General features: G+C 45.8%; 2 protein-coding genes across 28 annotated transcripts in view; one reads left to right on the top strand and one right to left on the bottom strand.

Moving 5' to 3' along the window:
- Positions 1 to 939: 939 nt before the first annotated feature.
- MRPS34 (mitochondrial ribosomal protein S34) lies at positions 940 to 3,002 on the top strand. Its single transcript, XM_058035939.1, has 3 exons — positions 940 to 1,339; positions 1,441 to 1,483; positions 2,315 to 3,002. The coding sequence occupies exons 1-3, from the start codon at positions 1,022 to 1,024 to the stop codon at positions 2,590 to 2,592; spliced, it is 639 nt and encodes a 212-aa protein (XP_057891922.1). The 5' UTR covers positions 940 to 1,021; the 3' UTR covers positions 2,593 to 3,002.
- A 2,591-nt stretch (positions 3,003 to 5,593) lies between these two features.
- MAPK8IP3 (mitogen-activated protein kinase 8 interacting protein 3) overlaps positions 5,594 to 23,599 on the bottom strand; it is a 72,556-nt gene continuing 54,550 nt past the window's right edge. For all 27 annotated transcript variants that reach the window (XM_058035861.1, XM_058035862.1, XM_058035867.1 and 24 more), the window contains 17 exons: positions 23,284 to 23,454; positions 22,107 to 22,233; positions 21,179 to 21,274; positions 19,811 to 19,972; positions 18,758 to 18,923; positions 18,119 to 18,304; positions 17,339 to 17,522; positions 16,421 to 16,540; positions 16,072 to 16,152; positions 15,326 to 15,393; positions 14,104 to 14,252; positions 13,162 to 13,333; positions 12,948 to 13,061; positions 11,678 to 11,716; positions 9,890 to 10,069; positions 9,497 to 9,640; positions 5,594 to 8,475 (listed from right to left, as the gene is read on the bottom strand). In XM_058035861.1, the coding sequence (XP_057891844.1) occupies positions 8,354 to 8,475; positions 9,497 to 9,640; positions 9,890 to 10,069; positions 11,678 to 11,716; positions 12,948 to 13,061; positions 13,162 to 13,333; positions 14,104 to 14,252; positions 15,326 to 15,393; positions 16,072 to 16,152; positions 16,421 to 16,540; positions 17,339 to 17,522; positions 18,119 to 18,304; positions 18,758 to 18,923; positions 19,811 to 19,972; positions 21,179 to 21,274; positions 22,107 to 22,233; positions 23,284 to 23,454 (2,281 nt within the window). In that variant the 3' untranslated portion in view covers positions 5,594 to 8,353. The remainder of the gene's footprint in view (positions 8,476 to 9,496; positions 9,641 to 9,889; positions 10,070 to 11,677; positions 11,717 to 12,947; positions 13,062 to 13,161; positions 13,334 to 14,103; positions 14,253 to 15,325; positions 15,394 to 16,071; positions 16,153 to 16,420; positions 16,541 to 17,338; positions 17,523 to 18,118; positions 18,305 to 18,757; positions 18,924 to 19,810; positions 19,973 to 21,178; positions 21,275 to 22,106; positions 22,234 to 23,283; positions 23,455 to 23,599) is intronic.

Below are 23,599 nucleotides of genomic sequence, written 5' to 3'. Positions count from 1 at the left end.
GCCCTTGGGTACAAGCTCGCAACCCTGTACCCTGTAATAAGTGGTTTAATTGCTCTGCTAGTTCCCCCAAATCACTTTAGTACCAGGAGTCTCCTCTCTTTTCTAACAGCTGAACTGAGATCAAGTATTTTTTTCTAAGCCAGTGTTTCTCAACTTAATCAGCTACCTCCTACTTACTCCTATGCCCCTATCTTTTTTCAAGAGATGCACCATATTAGTCTTAAGAGCATTGTCAGGCTTTTTAATGTGTGGTTTACTTTTTTTAGTGTGCAGCACACATGAACACACCACTTTCTCCTCACACATTGATCTTGGCTGCTGGAAAACCCCACTCAGTATCCTGAATGCCTTCAATATAAGACTTAGCAGCAGTGCTGGAATTGCTGTTCTTCCTTTAATTTAAGATACAGATTTCAATAAAAAAAAACCCTTCTGTCAGATTTAATTTACCAGCATTTAGCCAAAATCCAAGGGCTGATCTATGCAGTTTTTACTTAAAGTCTACTCATTAAAAGTGTAGTCTCACTGTGCTGGCATTCCATGACTGGAGCAGCTCAGAGAAACTTGTCTCATTCCAGTACAGAGTTCCACGACCCGGCTGCTGCTCGTGGCCCAGCCTCTGATTGAAGACGTAGGCCAGACCTGTTGCTTTAATCTTCCTGAAACCTGGTTTACTCAGGTTTTGAACGTTACCTGACATAGCTGAATCTGCTTAGATTTTTCTAAACCAGACACTGTTGAGATGAATCTCAACCAAGCCCGGCTCCCCCGAGAGCCGCCTAGCACACAGTCCCGTCAGGCCGCGCCTGGCCTTCCGGCACCGGCAGGTCCGCAGCACAGCGAAGGGCCGCGGCCTGAGAGCGCCCGCTGCGGGCGGCCGGGCCGCGCGGAACGCTGCGGGTGACCCTGGCGACGGGCGGGGCGACTTCCGCGGGGCCTGGCACGGCTTCCGGGAGAGGCGGGAGCAGCGGCGCCAGGCGCGGCTCTCGGTTCTGCCTGCTCCGCGCCCTCGGCCGCCGCCATGGCCCGCAAGAAGCTGCACCGGCCTATCGCCGCCATGGCCAGGAAGATCCGCGAGTACCGGGCGCTGAAGGATCGGCCGCGGGACTCTCAGCGCTTCGCCGTGGACTACGAGACCATGCGGCGGCCGCTGACGCAGAAACGGCTGCCCGTGCGGGCCTGGGAGGACGTGCGGAACGAGAACCGACTGTTGGCGCTGCTCTGCCGCCTGCCGCGCTTCGGCGTGGGCCGCACCGTCACCCGCAAGTCCTGGCTGTGGGCGCACCGCGAGCCCTGCTACTGGGTCATCACCAAGGTGAAGGCGGACTACACGGCCGAGGTACCTGCCCCGTCCCGCCCGCCGCCCCGCCGCGCCCTGCGGAGCTCCCGCCCTCCACCCCGCCGCGACCCACCCTCAACAGGTTCCTCTTTTCTTTGCAGAACATGGACCATGGAAGAGCTTGGGGCTACCTGACCTTCAAAGGTAAAACCAGCTCGTTTTCCTACACATGGGGGCAGAGGTAGAGAGCACCAGGAGCGTGAGGGTGGCGGAGAAACCGCAGGCTCCCTGACTGGGAAATTTGTTTTTCTCACATCTTCTTATGGGAAAAGAAGTTCCTTGCATTTCAAAGGCTGGGGATCTAGCCCCTTCACAATGTCTTTCCAAGGAATGCTGTGGGAGACTCAGTGCAGTATGACCTTGGGGAACAGCAGCACTAAAGGCATATTAGATGAGCTGACAGACTGTTCTGAGACTTTCAAAGCAAGACACAGTATGAGCATGAGGGCATTCCAATTTAAATTGTCTCTAAAAAGGAAAAAGTGCAATGGCAATGAAGTTGTGTTACTGGAATTTTAACTTAATGATTGGAGTTCTATGAGTGAATTTTCCTTTTTAGAGCTGCTTTATATTAAGTATATAATTTTCCCTTACTGGAATTACTGAAATAGTACTCATTCGAAGGTTTTAAGTTGTTGCCACTTCTAACACTTAGTTTTCCAGGAAGCTTTCATCAGTGTAGGGAGAAATTACTCTTGTTCCTTAACCATGGAAATGGAACTTGAGAGAGACAAAGCAAAACTTTAAATTAAGAGAGGGAATGACCCACTCAGCTGGAACCTATTTCTATTTCAATTCTCAAGGACAGAAGTGAGATCCTGTAGTATAGCAGGGAATAACTTGTCCAGCCCTTTGAAAACTCTGTTGACTCTTGCCTTTTGTAGCATATTTGGTGCCAAAGAGTCAACACTTGCTGTGTCTGGAGGCAGTTTTATGTGATGGTGTTACCCACTGGTGTTCATCATCTTTTCCCAGGCAAAACTGAAGAGGAAGTGAGGGAGATTGACAAAGCAATGTACCATGACTGGCGCATAGTGCCCAAACACGAGGAGGAAGCCTTCAAGAAATTCATCCCAGTGCCTGAGGTGACTGTTCGGTTCCTGCCATACCCACCACTGCTCCGAGCCATGATCCTTGCACAGTGGCAGAAGGAGGGAAAACCAATCGTGGAAGAGCCAGTTATTAATCTGGAGGAGGGCCTGGCCTCTCCCCAAGAGTGGGCAAAGAAAAAAGCTACTGGGACACCAGTATAGAGACTTCTTCAGTGTCCTAAGCATCCCACGTGCTCTGACTACCTGTTAGAAGCTCAGTGCACAAAGGATCTTATAGACCCCCTCTGTGCCCATTGTCCTAGGATGTTTCCAGCTTTTTCCTCAGCCCTGTACAGTAACCTCATCTGAAAGGGAAGATGCAGATATACTCAGATTCTTCTTCCATAACTTTGGTTACAGTGAGCAGAGGAGTCTTCTTGGTTCCCTGGATAGTCTCTAAATACACAGCTTCAGCTGCAGCTTCAGCCAGCTGCAGTTCTTTGGAGTATAACGTTTTTTATATAACTTGAATCCTGCATGAATCACAGAAAAATGACTGTAAATATCACAGTATTTCACAGAGCTGTGAAAAAATGTATCTTCAAACGGAAATAAATGTTAATTCTGCAGCACAATTCTAAGAAAACCCATGGGTTTTTTTCAATGCCGAGACATTGTGACAGCCAAATGGAGAGCCATTAGCTCAGGCACAGCATCTGGTTCTCTGCAGAATGATCTGTTACTAGCATATGAAGGCAGTGAACAAGAAGTGAGGAACCTGACTTCAATACTAAGATAATCCAAAGCTATCCATCTCTTACTCCAAAAGATGGCTGTCAAGAGATAGAGGAAATTATTTTCGTTCTGGTGATGCAAAGGAGGTGGGATTGGCTTTTACCATTTGAAGCCAATTGTAAATTACCCCTGTTCCAGGGCAGCATGTTGCGAACGTTAAAGCATGCAGCTCCTGAGCACAGTTCATGGTATTTCATCTTCTCTTGCAGTGGCTGCCGATGCTGCTGCTGTGTCAACGGCTGTTGGAGGCTCTGGTCTGGGTGTGGGTGGAGGGAGCACAAGAGCCGTTCAGCCCTATATATCAATTCCCTGCAGAAGCAACTGTTTAGTTCCTGTGTCTGCAGATAGTCAGGAGGTGGTGTTCCATTTACTGCACCATCATGAAATCACAAATAGCCTGAAGGGATTTAGTGAGGGAGGGCACCAACTGGACTCTGCTCCACCCAGTGTGTGTGGCCTGGATGAAGCTGGGAACATGTGGCCCCAGCCAGCAGGAAATGGCTGCAGGAGCGCACAGATTGACATTCGCTAGCTGTATTTCCATAGGGTTCCTCACCAGAGGTTCCTCACCACAGGCTTCGCACCATGATTGAAGGGTTAAGATGCTATGGGATATGAAGGAAGGCTTATCTTGTGAGTTAAAAGCTGGTTCTGTGACAAGGAACAGAACTGAGCCTGCCTTGTTGTGGCAGGAGCACTGCAGAGCATGTGCCAAATCTACTTCTCTGGCTTCAGAAGGAATGGGAGAATCCAGGAGAGGGAGAATCAGGAGTAATGTTAAAGGCACGGTTTGAGGCTGTGAGCCTTCCCATGGCAGTTGCTGTGGCTGGAAGGTAAGTTTGTCTGATTCCTAGTCTCCACTGCTGGACACTGAGCTGAGCTGTTGCCTTCCTGTCTGCACCATGATTGAGGTACTACTGAACACAAACCAAGAACAAGGGAGATTAAAGGGAGGTGTAGTTGTGAGTCAGATGGGATGAGTAGAACAGTCTAGTCCTCTGTTCTGCACAGCTTCCATCTAAATGTAGCACCAGCAGAGGAAGTGTCTCCCTGAGGAGGCACACACAATGACCACAGAGGGCAGACCCAAGTGCTGGTCAAAGCAGCCCCAGAAAGGCAAGAAATGACCCATGATCAAAGTATAACAGGGAGCCAAGCCAGCAGCAAAAGCAGATGGAGCTGATAAGGCACAGACTCACCCAGCAGCTTGGGTGAGGTGGGATCTCTGAAGATGACGTAGGCAAAATCCAGCCCCCTGGGTCCAAGGAGTCGATCCAGGAGTGGCTGGAGACTGACACAGTTACATGTTGAAGATCTCAGGTTGTGCTTCAGTGAGGCTCCTGGGCCATAGGAGGAAAAGGCCCCTGTAGAGGTGGGGGTCTAGGTGGCATCACAACAGTTTGGACCTGCTGGTGAGCTCAGGATCATGAAATGGATGTCTTCTCACAGAACCCTGGACAGCCTGGGAGCCTTACCCTGATAGTGAAGGTCCCTTCTGGGAAGCTGCACAGCCTGTTTGCCATGTGTTGGATTCCATGCCCAGAACATAATGTGAGTTCTGATGAGCCTCCCAAACTTGTACATTTCCTCACAGATTTTTTACCAGCGTGGGGGGATTGTTTGAAGTGTGTTGGCCCTGATCTGCTTACTTAGCCACCAGACATGACTGTACTTCACCCAGGGCCCTGCTCAAACTGCTTCTGGCTTTTTTGAAGGGTGCAGGCTCAGGAATTTAGGATGGATCACAGCACACATTTCCAAACCTCATTTTTGAGGTGCCTCCATTAACTGCAGAGGCATTGCCAGTTGTACTACACCCTGGCCTGTGGCACACCACAGTGCATGTGTTGGTCACAGAGGTGACTTGCCTTAGGGCTCCCTGCTTGGGGCTCCTCCTTGATGCTCCTCTCCAGTCTTAAGGACATGGTTCATTGCCATGTGTAGCCCTTGAATCATCCCATTCTACAAAATAACTATGAAGGTGTCCAAATGGTGGGACTGAAAGGCTCCCTGCAGTGAAATGATGCTGATTTCCCCAGTGCCTGTGGGACTGTGAAGTGCCACCCTGTACTGTGTTGAAAACTGACCTGATGTGCTATCCCTGGCAGTTCACCTGAAAGGGCCACCCTGACTAAAGTTCCAGCAAGCCAGCAGGTGAATGCTTCCCTGCTCCAGCTTCTATTTCTGAAGTTGTGCCACCTTATATTTCCACCTTTTATTTCTGCTGCTGGTACAAGCTACAGATTGCACTGTTGCTTGGTAGACCAGCCCTTCTGCTCTGACCCTGTGAGCCAGCAACATTTCATTTCCTGCCACTGAAATGCTCAACAGGGAACAATGGAGCTGCATTCCCACCCTTGCAAGTGTCCTTTTAAAGACTGAGCAGCAGTCCCAGTGCCTTCACAGGAACACAGCATGGTGCCCAAGGTGATGTTAACATGTTTATTACATACAGAACAGATACGGTTTATTGTTGACAGCATAGGGGACAAAGCATGGGAACATATTCATACAGCAGGCTCTTTACAGAATGCCATCTTCATACCAAACAGCGGAGTTTACAGGCCTTAAGACACTTTTAAAAATCATTTTGTAACATACAAGATAAATTACATACATCACAGTGGAGATATGACAGAGAAGCATACTGAAGCCAGTTAGTTCTCACCTTGATGCCCAGCAGCGATCCAAGGACACGGGAGCTATCAGCAGAGGCTGGGTCTCCCCCCTACAGCTGCCCCTCTGAGCCACGTGCTTCTCTTGGAGGAGAACATGGCATTGAGCTGGAAAGGAATCTGATGGGAGATTCCCGTGTGTTGTTAGGGCGCAGTGGGTGACAGGAGATCAAGTGCTGTCCATTCAACTTCTCCCACCAGATACAGAACAGTCGGTGGTACAAATGTTGCAATTCTAACTTTCCTATAAAAGAACTGACAGAGTTAAGGAACTGAACCCTACCAGGGCTTCTTTTTCCCTTCAACTAGCCCAAATTCTGAAATTTGCCTGGCCCTAACTGATGAACTATTACATGACAGTGGAATCTGTGCTCTGTATGTTATATTGTTTACTTCACCCTGTGTTGGGAGGGATCCAAAGAGGTCTTCCTAGCAGAAAGCATATGGCAAAAGTGAATGAGAAGCCTGGCATGGTCAGCAGTGGCCCAGCAAAATGGCCCTGGTGAAAGGTCCCCCAGCATGCAGGTGGTGTCTCCATGTATTCCTTAACCTTGTGCCAGTCACAGAGTCCAGTATGTGTATGCCTGGAAGATGCCCTCCGGCTGGATTCCTACCTTGGGGAGGAGTGGTGTGATGGGTGCATGTCACCAGCACTGCTCACATGTAGCATGGGCACCGCTGTGGCTGGATGAGACCTCTGTTCACCAGAGATGTCACTTGCCTTCATGCAGGGAATATGTAAGCCATGACCTTTCCTGAACTGTGGATACAAAAATTGTTTAGGTGCTGCTGTGTCAGGAGAGATGCCACATGTTAGAGCATCCCCTGGGAATATGGCATCCCTGCAGCACACCGGGATCTGCAAGCCTGGTCCATGGCAGCAAGCACAGGACACAGCAGGGAGCTTTCTAGGAGATGGAGGCTTGCCCAGTTGTCCCCATACTGTCACAAGGATATCTCTGTGAACCCTGGAGTGCTGTACAGGTCAGGCAAAAAAACAAGAGGACCACCAAGAGCTTCCAAATTCATCACTAACAAATGCAACTTGCCCTACTTCTGCACACCCAGAAAAGAGTGTTTCAAGGGATGTAGAATTTGTCATTTTGGGACAGTGTAAGAAAGGGAGAACACACCATTGTCTCTACACTTGGAACTTTCATATTCTGCATCTTGAGCTCAAAACCACTTTCCCTGGCCCCAATTTTTGCTGCTTCTTTTGTAAGCAGAATTCAGCATTGCTTAGACAGAAAGGGCTATCACCACTTTTCTTGGGGGCTCTCAATTTTTTCCAGGAGTCAGAAATTTCCAGCTTTTCAATCTTCTTACTAGCATAGTTAGTACTTGTGATACTAGGTAAAAGATGTCAGGAATCTAGCCTCAATTCTTTTTGTGTGTGACATCAGGTGAGACATAGCCTTGACTGCACTTGTCCTAACCAACTGCCAAGTCTCTGTTTTCCAAGTCTCTGTGAAAAAAGATCTCCTTCCAGCAGGTCCTAAAAAGGAGACACAGCCTTGAGATGAGGCAATCTCAAAGTGTTAATGCAGAACACACAGCAGATCAACACCATCTGCCCCCACCTGTCTTTTAAAAGCCACCAAATGCAATGCAGAGATAACCACCACATGAACCTTTCAGAATGAACTTAGGAATTCTTTTCTGTATGGCTGTTTTGGAAGGGAGAGGCAAGAAAACCCTTGCCTTTTCTTAAAAAAGCAGCATTCTGGTACCCTTTTGCTACTACAGCTGTTTGGCCTTGACAATCAAACACCTATCTTCTATCTGAGCCCACCAACCAATTCTCTTGGGACACATAAAGGCAGGCACCCAGCACATGACTGATGAAGCAACAGCAGCAGCAGAGGAAGGGACTTTCTCCCTGCAGAGACGAAGATGTGATCCCCACATTAAGACTGCTGCTGCCTTCTCCAGCCCCACAGCTGAAGTGCTGCTGAAACTATGATGCTCTTTGGAGGCTTCCTTAGAACCCTTCGTTGCTCTAAGTCCAGAGAATGTTATTCTGTGCTTAAGGGTGAATAAGGATAAGATGATGATACTGGTGAACTAGAAGGATTTCTGCTGGGGTGCTGCAAAAGTGATTCACCATCACTGCTTTGGCAGGGAATGCCTGGAGACACACTTCATTCTCATGCAGGTGGGAATGAGGCAACCTGCCCAAGAACCTGAGCCACCCCCCTCCTCCAGCTGCCCCTCCTGACACTGGGCAAAGGTCTTCCACAGTCCTGGCTCCAAGCTCCCTCCATGGTGTACTGCCATGTCTCTCCTTTTAGATCCAGCTCCAGAGCAGAACAAGAACCTAACCACGCCAAAAGCATACGGGCCCGAGTTGAAAGCTGCGAGTTCAGAGGTTCAAGGGGGTCACAGTCCAAGGCAGGAACCGTTGCAGTTGTCCAGGGTCAGTTTCCAGCAGGAGTTATAATGCAGGCGTTTTGTATGTACATCGTGGCATTCAGGCGGGAGGAGGGACACACATTGTGGGAAAAGAGGAATTCTCACTCAGGGATGTATGATACCTGCCACACAATTATGTGGCTCCGTTCAGCCTTGGAAAGTACTGGCTTCACCTGGGTGGCATCTCCCACATTCTCTTCTGTCTCATCATCTTCTCCATCCCCTGAAGAGACAACACAGAGAGTAAAAACGGCAGGAAAGAAAATGCTCTGGAATACTCTGAAGAGGCCAATACCCCTTTTAGAGTCCCAGCAGTCTGATAACAGACACTGTGAACTGAGATCTTTCTCTCTGCCTGGAGAACATTTACAGCAACCCCATTCTTTTCTGAAGCTAGACTGCATGGATGGGACAAACTAGCTTCAGCAGCAACAAAAACCACCCTTCCACCCTTCAGGGAAGCTGATTTTACACACAGAGCACTCTCAGCAGCAAGGGTAATCATAGTGGGGCAGCAATGTTTGGACCCAGTGGCACAGATGCATTTGTTCTTTCCAAAGCGATTCATACTGATGCTATTTTATGATAGTTTTAATATATTTGTAGGTTTGTAGATTGCTAATGCATGGCTGTATCTCCCAGCACTTTTTCTATCCTTTTCCCCTACATTTTAGAACAGTAAACTAACCTTCTAACATATTCCTGAAATACTATTTATATTTAGTCTTGCTTCTTTAGTCAACCAAGAACATCTTGCTTTTTACCATGCATCATAGACGTAACAAATGTGGGGCAAAGCTCTTGGACCAACTCCAGTGGGGCAGAACCTGGGGAAAATTACCTAACCAACTGCTCTTCTAATTGGACAATATATGTTAAATATGCTAATTTGTTTAACTTACAAAAGGGTAGAAGTCCTGTATCATGTGTGTATATTGCACCTGGAGGCCTCCAGTTAAAGACCTGCTTTTATATTACTTCCTATATTAACATCATCTCAAAACTGTGTTGTTTTGTTCTCGATTTTGTAGGCATCACTACAGCCGTGTGGCACTGCAGCCACAGGGCACAGGTCGACAGCCTTGTGCTGTGCAAGGAACATCCTTATTTGCCCTCACAGCCAGATGCAGGAGAAGCAGTGTGGGGCTTTTCTGCTTTGGTTCTCCACAACAGTGATGCCTCACTCCATAACCACCGCTGTGCACCCACTACCTTTCCAGATGCCTCCCACCAAGGGGACTTACCAATCCGGAAATCAATATACCCTTCTCCTCCACTCAGCACCAAGACATTCTTTAGCTTCTGACCCTCCGTCTCAGTGGCTGCTGTGCTGGGGTTCTCCGAAGGGCTGTCCAACACACTCCCATTCAGGGTCGCAAGGACATTGCCTAGGAGAGGACAGAGGTGCTGTCCACGTCTCTGCTCAGCCCCCACACAGTTCACATGCACACAAACACATTGTGCAGACTAATTCTTTCTGCTAGTCAAATCTGGCAGTCACTCCAGTATAAATACAAATGTGGGAACCACAGGAAGTGTCAGCCATGGCCTGGACCCTAATCTGCTGCAAAACAGCTCCAGCCCTGCTACAAAAGGGATGGAGGGATAAGCACTTGCTGAGGGAGAGTTCTGCTTACCTGGCACAGAGACAAAGAACTTGACAGCATCACGGTGGCCATGGAAGCAGAGCTGTGCCTGAGCCATGGAGCAATAGGGAATGAAGCTGCTGGCAGATTTGTCACTGTTGTCATCACCATACACATGGATGACCCCACCAGAGCGACTGCCCTCTCCAGAGGTTGGTGAAGTCTTGTTGGCTGGAGACAGAGCAAGAACACCATCAGTGATAGCTATGAGTCCCCTTTACAAAAGGGACTCAATCAGAGAGAAAACTCATGAGCTGTGAAGAAAAACCTTTAAAGGTGCAGGTCTCTTTAAAGGCCTTTTATGAATGATGTGATGGAGGAGACCACAGCAGATTACACAGTCCCTCTCTTTTAGCCTGAGGCTAGATTGGTGTCACCAACCAGCAGTAATCCTGTCCAGCCTCCAGAAATAACCCACTGTCCTAGGATCAACCTTGGTCTTTTGTAGCTGGCAGGATACCCAAAGTGTCCACTGTCCCCAGAAGGCAGCTGGAGGAGAATTACTGCTCTGGATTAGTGGCATTGCTCAACTTCCTAGTCAAGTCCTTTGCTTATGCCCAGTAATGAGCACACATGCTGCTGAAAGCAGTCTCTGGGTCTGGTGAAGCCTCTCAGCCTCTCAGAGTCATCATAGAAGTGGATGTCCTTCCTCATTTCTTGATTAAACCATGACACCAGATTGTCAGCTAGTCCAGCCATGAACATCTTTCTGATGCTCACCATCCACAGCTTCCAAGGAGGGCTCAGGGCCCTGTATCCTTCCTGACCAGGCTCCAAGAATGTGACAGTTTCCACTAATGAAGCAACAGAGACCAGTGCTCTCAGCTCAGGGTGGGAGATGCTTTCCTTCTGCATGCACCCACATCAGTACAACAGGAACAATATTAAACTAGGCAGCTTTCACTTTTCTCTAAAAAAGTTAATTCATTCATTATTTGTAGTTCTGTGAATTCATTCATTATCTGTAGTTCTGTGTTTTAACTTTGGGTCAATTTCAGTTACGTGACTTGGACAGAAGAGACTTTTCCCTATCAGGCTCAAGCCAGGAAAGTGAGACAAATACAAATACTTTGATGGAGGAATGAGAGTTAATGTGTGTACAGTATCTGGCTTTTTTTCTGCAATTAATATCAGATGCTTTAAAAGGAGGAGACACATGTTGATAATGCATCTGGACAGATACATGAATGTCTTTGAGTGAGAAAAAAGAGCCTTTAATTTCTGACCCTGGAAAGGCATGAATTTGAACTGAGATCCTGCCTTAACTGGCACAAACCTAAACAAGTCTTCATGCTAATCAAGTCCCCTTGGGTTCAATCTCTTTTTGGATAACTTACAGCTGACAGGTGCCATAGCACCACCTGCCATTGGCCTGAAACTGATGGAAGGAGCATCACTGGAAAATAACGGATGACCCAGGGAGACCTTGGAAGAACACTCTACTCCTGGTTCCTGCTTCTGACTGAATGAACCTTTCCTGTCCCCATCTCAAACTGGTCAACCACAGAAAGGGAACCACTGTTGAAAAATAATTATCCTTAACACAAAAAACCAGAAGGATCAACAACGAGATGGAAAACATTGTTTATAGCTGTGGGAAATAAGGATATTTACATGACTGTCTCTGGATGCTTTTCTCTAATGCAACTTAAAACAAAAGAGTGATGAGGAAAAATGGATGGAGAGAAGTTGAATGGCAGAATGGAAGGTGGGAGAATGACTACATAGGAGGATGGGTGCAAAGGAACGACAGCTGTGGAGGGGAGGCAATGGACTTACCCCGGAGCCCAAGGAGTTGGCCGCGGTGGAGGACTACAGCTAGGCACAGGCAGGGAGTGGGAACACAGAGGGGCATGGGAGGTGATGGGCAGGATGGGAGAGAAGAAAAAGGTGGTTACTGGGAGATAATTTGAGGGCAACAAAAATAGTATAAAGCCTAGAGAAACCACTACAGAAGCTCCTATTAGTTGATACTAACTCTGTTCTTGCTCACTTTGCTCTTACCATGCAGGGACAGACGTGGTATCTGAGGTGGGAGAGGGACTGTGTCACAAGGATCCACTGCTATATTTTTAGTGAGATTTCCTTGCTTACCACATTTTTACAGGAACACACAAAGATAAAGCAATTGGTTTACAGCAGGGAAAAAGTTTAACTCAGAACAAGGACAGCAGCCTTAAGACAGAATGGGCTTCAAGAGGAACTCAGAAACAAGACCAAAATTGCAATGACCAAAATGCATGAACAGGACTGTGTCACTGCCCTCCTGGTGTGGACCCCAGACACATCCAACTTCATTGCCCTCAGGAGACCATCCCAAGTCTGACTTCCAGGAGGATTACAAGAGGTTTGCTGTTTTTACACAAGAGGTATTTGTTTCTCAGCTTTCCTGTGAGCACTGGTGAGAAAACACACATTTGGCTGCTTTCTGTTGAGAGCAATTGCCATCACTCTCAAATCCTACTTCCCCATGGTGATCTGGATAAGACCTTCAAAATAAGATGCTGACAGGCAGGTTCAGAACAGGACTAGTAAGAGCTTCAATTAAACTTCCAGCTCCAGAGATTCACCTATTTACTCTTACTGCTGGGTCCCCTCACCAGACTGGATTTGGTGTAGGATACCTATTTCTAGTTGATTGATAAAGCTGAGCCCTAATCTGAGTAAATGGAGCTTTTCTAAGCTCAGTTTTTGGAAAATACTGCTACGGAGACATTTAGATGACTAGGCCAAAGTGGAATTTCCAAGGAGATCTTCCTGGTGCCTTCTCATCCCATGACCTCCTTTTGGTGACTTACTACAATTCCCAAAGCTTTGTTTCTCCTGTTTCACAATAGCTACAGAATCAGTTCACATCACTCTGCTCTGTCAAGGTCCAGGGCTGCTCATACTCTGGGCTCTTCTCCCTGAAATGGCTATGATTAAAGGGTGTCAAATATCAGGAAAGCATCAGCCTGCCTGAACCACCTGCCATGCTGCACAAATAACACCTAAAAGCTGCTTTTTCTTTAGGAGAGATGCAGGAGTACTTTGAATAAATGTCACTTACTCTCAGTCAGGGGAATGGAGATGACAACACCGTTCCCGGTGCCCACCCAAAGGCGGTTGCCAGCAATGAGCAAGGCTGTGATCCGCACAAAGGAGAAGCCCAGCTTTCCAGTGCCTAGGAAGCACGAATGAGAGTTGGGTAGTCAGTGGTGACTTTGGGCAAGGTCTGCTTTGGGCAAATTCTGCCTTGAGCTCAGTAAGCAACAGACCCTCACCTAGCATCTTGCTGACATAAGGCTCAATGTCGACATCCTGCAGATGTTGATGGCTGTGGGCATGGTAGAGCCTCAGCGTGGAGTCCAGGCGGATGGAAACCCAGACGCCATCTCCAATCCATGCCAGCTGTCGTACCTGGCTCTCCCGACGAGGATGGGCATCAAAGGATTTCTAAAATACCAATGTGAGTTCACAGAAGTTTTGCCATTATCTATACTCCACATATACACATACTCAATTTTCAACTGAGATCACTTGTTTGGGTTCCAAAGATCTTGGAGAAGCTGTGTTAATGCCAGCTGATCCCAGCAGTTCATTACTGTACACAAAAAATTCTTTGCTTGAGCAGCTGTCTGGCAGGTTTGCAATTAGAATTGATGGTCTTTTCAGACCACTTCAGAAGAACATTTAGACACCAAGAGCTTTCAATGTACTTGACAGAAAAGGAAAACTCCAGGATAAATTCCAAAGACCAAACTGCTTTGGCTCACTAATGTGAACTTCAGATCCAGCACTTCTTCTCTCCTCAATCAGAATTACGTCAAGCATTCTCAGATTTGTACCACGACCACTGTACTGATTTTCACCCAAAAGGCTCTAAACATTGTTTTCTCTTAATGGGATCCCAGGGGCTAACTGTTCTGTTCCTTGGTGCCATAATGCCTAAAGATGGAGAAGCCTTAGATTATATGTGAAGAGACACTGTAAAACAAACACCTATGTTTGGACAATACATGGCCCCACAGACTCCCTAGTAAAGGCAAAGAAAATTGTCAGTTTATACTTTCTGATAGAATTTGCTCTGCAAAGGGAGGAAGGAACAAATAACCCCTGGCAGATTTGATCATAATATGACCCAGACTGACAATCTTGGTCAAGAGCTATTAAGAATAAATACAACACAAGTGTGTGCACACATAGACACGTTTGTGCTCTCTTACCTCAATCTGCATTGTCTTTGGCTGGATAACATGGATTTTGTTCTTGTAGCCACACCAGACTCTATCGTAGACCACAGCCATGCAACGGATGGAGTGGTGAGTGTGGCCAAGATCCATCAGGTGGTAATTACTGAGATCCCACTGACCATCTGAGTTAAAAAAACAAGTGTAGAAAGATGCATCTCCTCCATGACATGTAAGGACATTCCATACAATAGAATCCTCTACTTTTCTATATATATGTTGGTATACAGGCTTAGCTGATACTCAAATGCACAGTTTGCTTATGTCTGTTACCTTCCTGAGACTCCTGTTTCAGCCTTACACTTATGAAATGTAACAATAAAGTTTAGTTTGATGTCCGACAGCACTCAAATCAGGCCAATATTAACATCCTTTATTGCAATGAAGTGAACAGACTTCTCTAACAAGTACAACAAAAGCAGTGAGAGAAGAGGGAAGACAGCTGAACAAGACTATGCAGAAACTTAAAAGGAAATGGGCCATACAGTCCTTGTGGTGGGGCTTCCTCATGTCACAGACCTTCAACATAATTCCCCCAAACGGTTAAATCCAGGAAAAGTCATCAGATCTCCCTTCTTCACTCTTATTTTTAATAACCAGGCAGATATTGTGTCCTTCACAGACAGGAAGCCTCTATGTCATGAGGCTTTATCTTACTTCTGATGGGAACAATTTTGATGTGTCAATGGTCAGGCTTGAGCTCATGACAAAGGCTGAATCAAAATTTGAATTGCACAAGCCCAAAAATCTCTATATTTCTGCTTGCTGAATGAACTGCTACTCAATGAATAACTAAGTTCTTTAGTCATAGTTAGCAAATCCCCATGTGCTGTCAGATATGAACATAGCTAAGACTGTTCAAGCCATAGGGACACAAACTCCATAGCAGTGAAGATGACCAGAAACTGAATTTACTAAGTGTACCTCAAACCAGTGCACAGCATATGTATTCCTGAAAGTGTCACATTTACTCCACATGTACTACACAGTACACATACACATTTTTGTTCAGAAAAGCTCAAGAAGTGGTGTTAGAATATAGTGATGGTTTAGGATATCAATGATGTATATAACAGCCATGCATTTTAACTCAGTGTTTGTACCCCAGCAGCCAGCAACTTTCTCACCTTGGAAGAGCGTTTAATCCACTGCTACACTTTCAGCCAAACTTTGTTTTCTCTATTACATTGATACTTACCTTCTCCTCGATGGAATATGGCTAGTGTTCCATCTGCCAGAGCAACCAGGACCCTCCCTTTCACATGTCTGAAATAACAGAATAGTAAATACATAAAAAATGCAGTAGAAATGAGGGACTCCAAAACTCTTCCTGCCATCCATACACACTATCTTTACATAGTCTCCAGAATTCCCAGCCAGTTTTAGCATTGCAGGAACATCCTCTTACCTTCAGTGCAGTAAGATCATCACATCTGTGAGTTTTCTGTTGAGGGAATTCTTCTCCTTCACAATACAAACACCATCAATTTCAACAAATTCCCCCTAATTTAACCCTCAGTGAAATTTTGCCTTTCTCCTCCCCACTTACTTCCTCTTGATATTGCTAGACATGTATTCACTGAATCAGGTCAGGACCACAACTGAGCAGAAAAATGGGTTGATATGAGGCTTTCCCATTACAAAAACCTTGGGAAACTTCTCTCACAAAACAACACACTTACGAAAGCAAAGAAAAAGTTGGGGCTGCCGCATCCCTTGGAAGTATTCAAGGCTGGGAATGTGGATGGGGCTTGGAGCAACCTGGTCTAGTGGAAAGTATCCTTGCTCATGGCAGGGAGTTGAAACAAGAGAATCTTTAAGGTCTGTTCCAACCAAAACCATTCTCTGATTCTGTAAATCTACAACCAAGAGCTGATAATACCCTCTAAAGCATCACTCAGGCCTAAAACCTTCTCCTTCGGGTCCCTTGCAACACACACTTACACCAGGCTCAGCACAGAGTCCTTCAGCTTTATTGAGTGCAGACACTTCTTCCAGTTGGACACAGCCGAGTGCACGTAAAGCCTGTGAGAGAGGACAAATTGGGGAGGGTTAGCAGCAGAGCCCCACATCTTCAGCCTGCTCAGGTTTGAGTTTTCCCTTCTGGTAGGAAAGGTGGAGGTGAGGTAAGAAAGTGATGTTAAATCCCTGAGACTATGGTAAGCTGAGCAATGAAATGAGGAATAGAAACCTTCTTCAGAAACAAGCAATGAACAAAAGGTGTGTGGACTTGAAAAATAGAGCCCAGAGCAGGGCTGTGACACAGAGAATTGCCAGCCCAAGGGGAACACACCAGCCATTTTGAGCTCCCAGCCACATGGTGGGGGCAGCACTGGTGCAGGTCCCAGCATCCTTGGTTGACTCCTGATCTGGCAGTGTTGTGCTGGGCTCCATCTTCAGCTGCCCATTCTCCCTGAAGAAGCAAAAGAACGGTGTTAGAGATTTAGCAGCAGCAGTGCACAGAATGCCCACCTAGGCCCACAGCCTGGCACTCACAGACTGGTATGGGCCCTTGAAGACACAAATTGCTTCCTTCTCTAGTAGTTTTCAACTGCAAATCTGCAATTTACAGTATTTCCTTTCTCCTCCCCTTACAAACAACAAGTACTTCAAATCTACAGACCCCAACTGAGTTTAGCAAGACTATTACACAAACAATATTTTCTCTGTTCATTTGCAGTTTCAATAGAAGCAACTTAGAACAACACTGGCATTCAGGAACAATCTGCATCCAAGACTTCTACCCTATTCTTAAGGCCATCACATCAGCATTGTTTGTCTTAAGAACTTTTTGAGTGGTGAATACATTTTCTTGGTTACTTTTACAGCACATCAGAGGTACTTTGATATGCTGTAAAAGTAACCAAGTAAATCAATCATCATTTCTACACACATTTCAGTAAGCTCCATCAGTAAGAACATGAAGTGTACATGTACTTTGGGAGATCTGCCTTAACCACAAGTCTAAGTTCATAGTGAGAGGTCAAATATTTACATTTTAACAGCTGACCCAGTCAGTTGCAGGCTGAGCCATGTCTGTTTTCATGACATTCTTTTCCTTCCCTGTTATCCCATCTATAAAATTGCTTGGGCACAAAACTGATAGAAGTCTGAACTTTATCAGAAGCTTAGGCTGCTTCTCTTGTCACAAAGCTTATGAAAACAGATCAGTAATAGAACAGAACCACTATTCTGACCCCAGCTCACCTACCCATTCTGCCTGAGTGCTTGGGCTGGGACAGGGTCTGTGAACACATGCTCGGTGAGGGGCCCAGGCCGGGCCTGTGTCAGCTCTGCCTCACTGGCACTGCTTTCTGGTACCTCTGTAGCCTCTGTTGCCTCCTCAGTAGACTGAGACTGGTTGATCTTCCCGTTGCAGACAGGAGCCACCTCACCTGGAGAACAATGAACAATGTGAAACATGCTGAAGAATCTATATAGATATCAGGCTGTCAATTCTTTAATGTATCTTTCCTTGCCAAACTCAGTCAAGCCCTGAGCCTGTGCCACAGACACAGCAGCTCATCAGGTATCTTCTCCCTGGATGGGAAACAGACACTATTTTAAAGTGAAACATAATCTATGACTAGCACAGGACAGCACTGGAAGGGCTCCAAGGCTGTCACTACAGTATGGAGTCAGCAAGGGCAGCAGTATGATCTGCATGTGAGCTTAATTGGCTTCCCAATACTCAGGGAAGAAAGCAATCAGAACAGCAGCACCTGAAGCAGGGCAAACATCTCACATGCCCAAAATACTCTGCTGTATGACTCCTGCAACTAGGCTGCAGCATGTGAATCAGAGAAGAAAGCAGGGCTCTAAGAAGAAATATACAAAAAGGGCCTTTGGTAGTCCTGCATCACAGTAACAAAATTATGGAGGCCTCTGAAGTGCTTAACTTGGGGACAAGAGGATATGGCTGTAACACCATGAGCTCATACAGGATTAGGTGTAATTGATATGTCACTAAGTTTTACATCCCAAAACTTACTCTGTCCCTTGTCCAGAACAGGTGTGTCCCCACGCGAGGAACAGTTGCTTCGTGGCACATTGCAGCGGGTTGCACAACCCACCAGCGTGATCCCTGCCAAGACACCATCTGCTCCAGCTGAGTCTTCGGGATTCACATCCCCCTCCAGGAAGATCTCGCCTGGGGGATAGTCACTCTCACTGGCCGCTGAAGGCAAAGAACAGGTTCTCATTAAATCAAGCAATTACTGCTAATTTAATGTACACCTGAGGTCACCCTAATGATGGGAGATTCTGATCCTTCAGGGTTCACCACCTTGGAGAAGCACCACACCATCCATCAGCAGCCTGATCCACAGCAGATCCCCTCATCCCTAGTATGAGTATCCAACACAGGTACAGAGCCCTTCTATGCCCGACAAGGCTCGCTCCTGCTTCCAAAAAACACCTGCTGTATACCAAAGGAAAGACTTACTGAACACTGAAGAACAGGGAGGGATCTCCACAGAAAGGTCCTCCAGGAAGGCAAGATCTGCGTTATGATTTTGGGGGACAATTACAGAACACAACACAGCCCAGGGGTTAGCTACCAAGTGAGGATGTCTATTACTCCTCAGTGGGGCAGGGACCCTGTCAAGACCACAGCCTGGGCTTCACTCACCGGGGATGCTGGAGATGCAGAGTACGTGAGCGTTGCAGACAGTGAATTGGTCCACCACTGTGCCAGGCTGGTTGGCATCAATTATCACGACTTTACTGGTTGACAGCGTGCTAGTGAGGATCCAGACACGGCTGGATGTGGAATCCATCTCATGGAGCTCCTTTGCCTTTGGGAGAGCAGACACACATGGGTGTGATCAGCACTTCTCTTGGATCAACCTGAGCTTAACAGTGCTTGGCAACACTTAGACATGGTGTAATTTATTTTAAATTATATATTCTATTCTACAGTAGAACTATAGAAAAAAATTTTCTTTTTTATATTGCTGTCTAATCAGTTATATTTTTATTAATTTGATTCCATTCATGTTACTGCACTAGTATCCAGAGCACTGGCCAAAGAGCCTGTCTGACTCCTTAGGCAAGAGCAATGTGGCCACTAATTTTTCTGTTGAGATGTCTGACAAATGTATCACTGAATATTCAGTCATCCAACTGATCAGCTTAAGCAAGCTGGTCTTGGGAGAGTATAAGGCAGCAATATAAGACACATGTGGAGAAAAACCCTACAAACCAGACAGCATAAAATATTGTATGATTATCTGCAAATTACAGCTTGGTTCTTTAAAGAGGAAAAAAACCCAAAAAATCACTTAAGGCTACCAAAAACCAGAATGCATTAAATCTCAAGAGGCCCAAATGGACTCACAGACCATGTTCTTTTAACAAAGCTTTCCCTGAATGTATTTATTAATTTACAATGATGAGGGCTATAAAATCTCCCTAGCAACCTCAGTCAAGCATTTCATTGCCCTTATTATTAGGATTTTATTCAAAATTCCAAACATTTCAAAAGCAAAAGTTGGAAAACTTTACACTGGATGATTTGTCCCAGATCACACCTAAAGTTACAGAAGAGCCAGCACACCACAGCACAGTCCCACAAGGACAAGAACATTTTATGGCATAGTACAAAGATACTGAGAGAGGGGGTATGGTAGGGATGAAATGAGAAAAAACATCGGAGGGAAAAAAATCCACTTTATTTTCTGACCTTTTTTTTCTCAGGAGATGTATGGTTACTTTTGTTGTTGTCACCTTCCACTTCCCTGTCACAGGTGAGAGGATCGTGCCCAGGATCTAGTTTCTGCCCATTTCCAGGCTCCTGTTCCAAAGGTCTCCATCCTGAGAGATTTACTCCAGCTGCACACCACAGCTAAGAAACAGAAGCAGGAATCTGAACTAAGAATCCTGCAGGCTCCGTGGTCTCTTTGAATTTAGGCACCTTTGTGGAGAACTGCCAAATGTCAAACGTCTAAAACATTTAGTTGGAAACACCAGATCTTGATGATTTCTACTAGAAGATATCCGGATTGATAGAGGTAAGCCAGAGGATCTCTACCCGGCAACATCACTGCTTTTTAGTCACTGCAGCAATGCAAGCCAGGACATGACAGATGTTTAATGTGTTCAAACTGACAGAAGACAGGTTAAATGAGATATTAGAAAGAGATTCTTCCCTGTGAGGGTGTGAGGTTACCCAGAGAGAAGCCTGTGGCTGCCCCATCTCTGGAAGTGTGGAAAAATAGTCTGCTGATTTAGCTCCCAAAAAAGCAGTTTTCTGAAATCAAATCCAGCTAACCTCCTATGAATTATTTCCAGAGAGCTTTTTAAGAGAATACCTATAAGAGGAAGAGGACTACAGAAATACTAGATTTACCCAAAACCTTAAAGAAAAGATGGTACACAGAACATTATCTAAAGATCACACCTAGAACCTTCTAGAAACAATAGCAAAAAAAATTTCTTACAATTTAACCATCAGGATGACTTCTAAAAATCATCTCTGAATGAAGTAATGACAAACTGACTATTTCAAAACAACCAGCTACAGCAGGTAAGTCTGCCACAGATGACCGCTTATACCCAGCTGCAATTCTACTCAAAACATTCTAGTATTAATAGATATGGCTTCACAAAAATCTACTCCAGATAACACTTGCCTGGTTCCAATGAATTCTGGTCAACAGTAAAATCTAAGGAGTGATGAAATGTGTTTTTACTTTCACTTGGTCATTTTCATGAATTTTTATATTAGTTTCCATTACACCTTGAGGAGTCTTAGCAAAAGCATTAGAAGCATAAAATGTTGCTGCTGTTGATGAATTGTCTCAAAAAAAGCAAAAGATATCAGGGAGCAGCAGGGAACCTAGCAACCAGAACAGCTGAGAATTTTGTCCTAAAATACTTTTTCCTACATTCACTACAAACCACCATTCAAAAAAAGGAAGTGGAAGATAGAATTTGGAATATATAATGTCTAAATAATAGATTGTTGTAAAAATGGCAGGTTTAGTGACCCAAATCCCTTGCTTATTTCATGTCCCCTTTCTGGACTGCACGGTAAGCAGAAACAACATACCTTCATAGTTGGGTCCTTCTCTACTAATGGGCGACAATATACAGGCACAGGGACATTTTTCATGCGAGTGTCCTCCTGACCACCATTGGGGCTCAGCTAGGGGGAGAGAAGACAAAAAAGACAGTATAAAGCTGCAAACACCAGGATACATCAAGAGAGATGGAACCAGTGTAACACAACCAATCAGAGGTGGCTGCTGCTGAGGCTTCCTATCACATCTTGTGTGAAACAAGAGTCCTTAAGGGGAGAGGAGCAGCACACCCAAGATACCATTTCACAATCATCAGTGCCCCAGTGATGGCCCACAGAGGCTACACATTGACCTGCTGATAGAGAAAGGATGCTCCCTGCAAAGAGTCAGGACAACTAGCATTCCCTTCATCATGACAGCTGGACTTGATCTTAAAAGTCTTTTCCAAACTTAATGCCTCTATGGCCTGAAACCTCCAAGCCATGCTGCCAGGCTCCTCCCTTTCAGGAGGTCTCTGACCAGTTAAACGTGTCACAAGTCAACAATTGAGGCTGATGTTATTTGATTTTGTGTTACTGATGGGAAAAAGTGGGCATAAACTACATTTGGTTTTCATACTAAATGACTGTTAAAGTTCTCAGAGTATAAATGAAATAACTAATGTTCCAGCCCAATTATAACAAAGGAAATTTAGTTTAAAAATAACTGGATTCTGGTTTAGGGCACTTTTGGTTTAGGGTACTTTTCGGTTTCAGTACTTTCATGCAGAGGAATCAAAGTCCCTCCATTGACTTTGGTGGAGATATACAGAACATCACTTTGGTCTATGATGGCCTACAATTATCACACAAACAAAACATGCACATGGTACGTCTAAATTAAATAGTTAATGACTAAGGTCCCTAGTTAATGACTAAAGTCACCTTCCACTCAGCCTGTCCAGAGCATGGTCCCTACCTGCTTGTACTTGGCTGGGAGGCTCCAGCCACAGGCCTGCAACCGCCCATCATCGTTCCGCACGTGCTCCCGAACCTGCCGGTACTGCTCTCGCTTCTGCTCACGGCGTGCTGAAGATGTGCAGTCGCTGAAGAGAGAAGCACAGCGTCACCCAGCTGATCGTTAAAGAGAGGAACTGAGGGTGAAGGGAGTGTGGCCAGTACCAGGGAGGGCACACACAGCAAACCAGATCCAACTGTGAAAAGAGATGTAGGGAGTCAGAGACAGAAAAGTGTTGAGAAACAGACACAGGGAGTTCTGACCCATCACCTGAGCAATGTGGCAAGCCAAGTTATTGTCATCACCTCTTATGATGTTCCAAGAGCCCTTCAAAAACAGGTTTTAGAGAAGGATGACACAGCATGACTGTGAGATGTCATAAGAGAAAAAGATGGAATAAGGGCAATGGGTATCTAAAAAGTTTTAATTTACCCTTCTACAAAATGCAGTATCTTTTCAACAAATCCTTTTTATTGTAGAAGTTATCCTACTTTACCACCACATTCTCCAAAGTCCTTCTATAAAAATACACCCCATGTGGAACCAAGCTACCTTTGCAATGGCAGAACACATTGTGAAGTCATGTAAAGCACTGAAGAGTTTTCTCCTTTCATCTGAGCAACACAAAGAATTTGGGTAAGACTGTAGTAGCGATGCCCAGAGGCTCATTTTTAGCATGGTTTAAATTAAAACCAACTACTGGAACTTTAATGTGCTGTGGAGAGAACTTTTATCTTTTCTTAAACCCCTTGTCAAAAGGGTTGTGCAGACATTTCATCCCTTTGTCTTGATGCTGCCATCACACTCCACCACAAAAACGCTCCTTCATTCCATCCCAGTCTGCAAATACAAGTGCAGAACTAGAGTGGGGCCACATGGAGCTCCCATGGTCCCTGCTGAGATGATCCATCATGGCCTGAAAAGCCATGGATATTGTATGTTTGGAAGGACAAGGTTTGCTGAACCCATCCATATAGTACCTGATGAGTGAAAGCTCAGGGAGGTAAGCCACAGAGAACAGAGACATACTAACATCACACAGACTGTTTCCAAAGTGGAAAACAGCTTATTTCAAACACTGCTGTTCTTTGGGAGCGCTGCAGGGGAGCCTGGCTTGGCACACAGCCCTGTAACTCACTCGTCAGGGAAGAACTCGAGGGTACGGCTGCCGGAGGAGATCTGACACATGGTGTGGCTGCGCCGCTGGCTGAACCCCGCCGTGGTGGGAGACTTGTAGTGGATATTCACAGAGGGGTAGGTCCTCTTTGCTGGGGGAGGACTGGAGGAAGAGCTGAACAGACGGCTGAAGCTAGTGACAGAAAAGGGCCAACAAGTAAGAGAAAAGGTTCCTGGGGAGACAAGCACCATAGATACACAAAAAGAGAAGCAAGAGGTTGGGATCAAAGGCTGCAAGCCTGTCGCAAAAACTGCTCTACTTCAAACTCAGACCTACA

The sequence above is a fragment of the Melospiza georgiana genome, chromosome 16 (genome assembly GCF_028018845.1).
Source record: "Melospiza georgiana isolate bMelGeo1 chromosome 16, bMelGeo1.pri, whole genome shotgun sequence".
NCBI lineage: Eukaryota > Metazoa > Chordata > Aves > Passeriformes > Passerellidae > Melospiza > Melospiza georgiana.
Note: the sequence above shows the minus strand (reverse complement) of the source record. Positions and strands in the feature narration are given on the sequence as shown.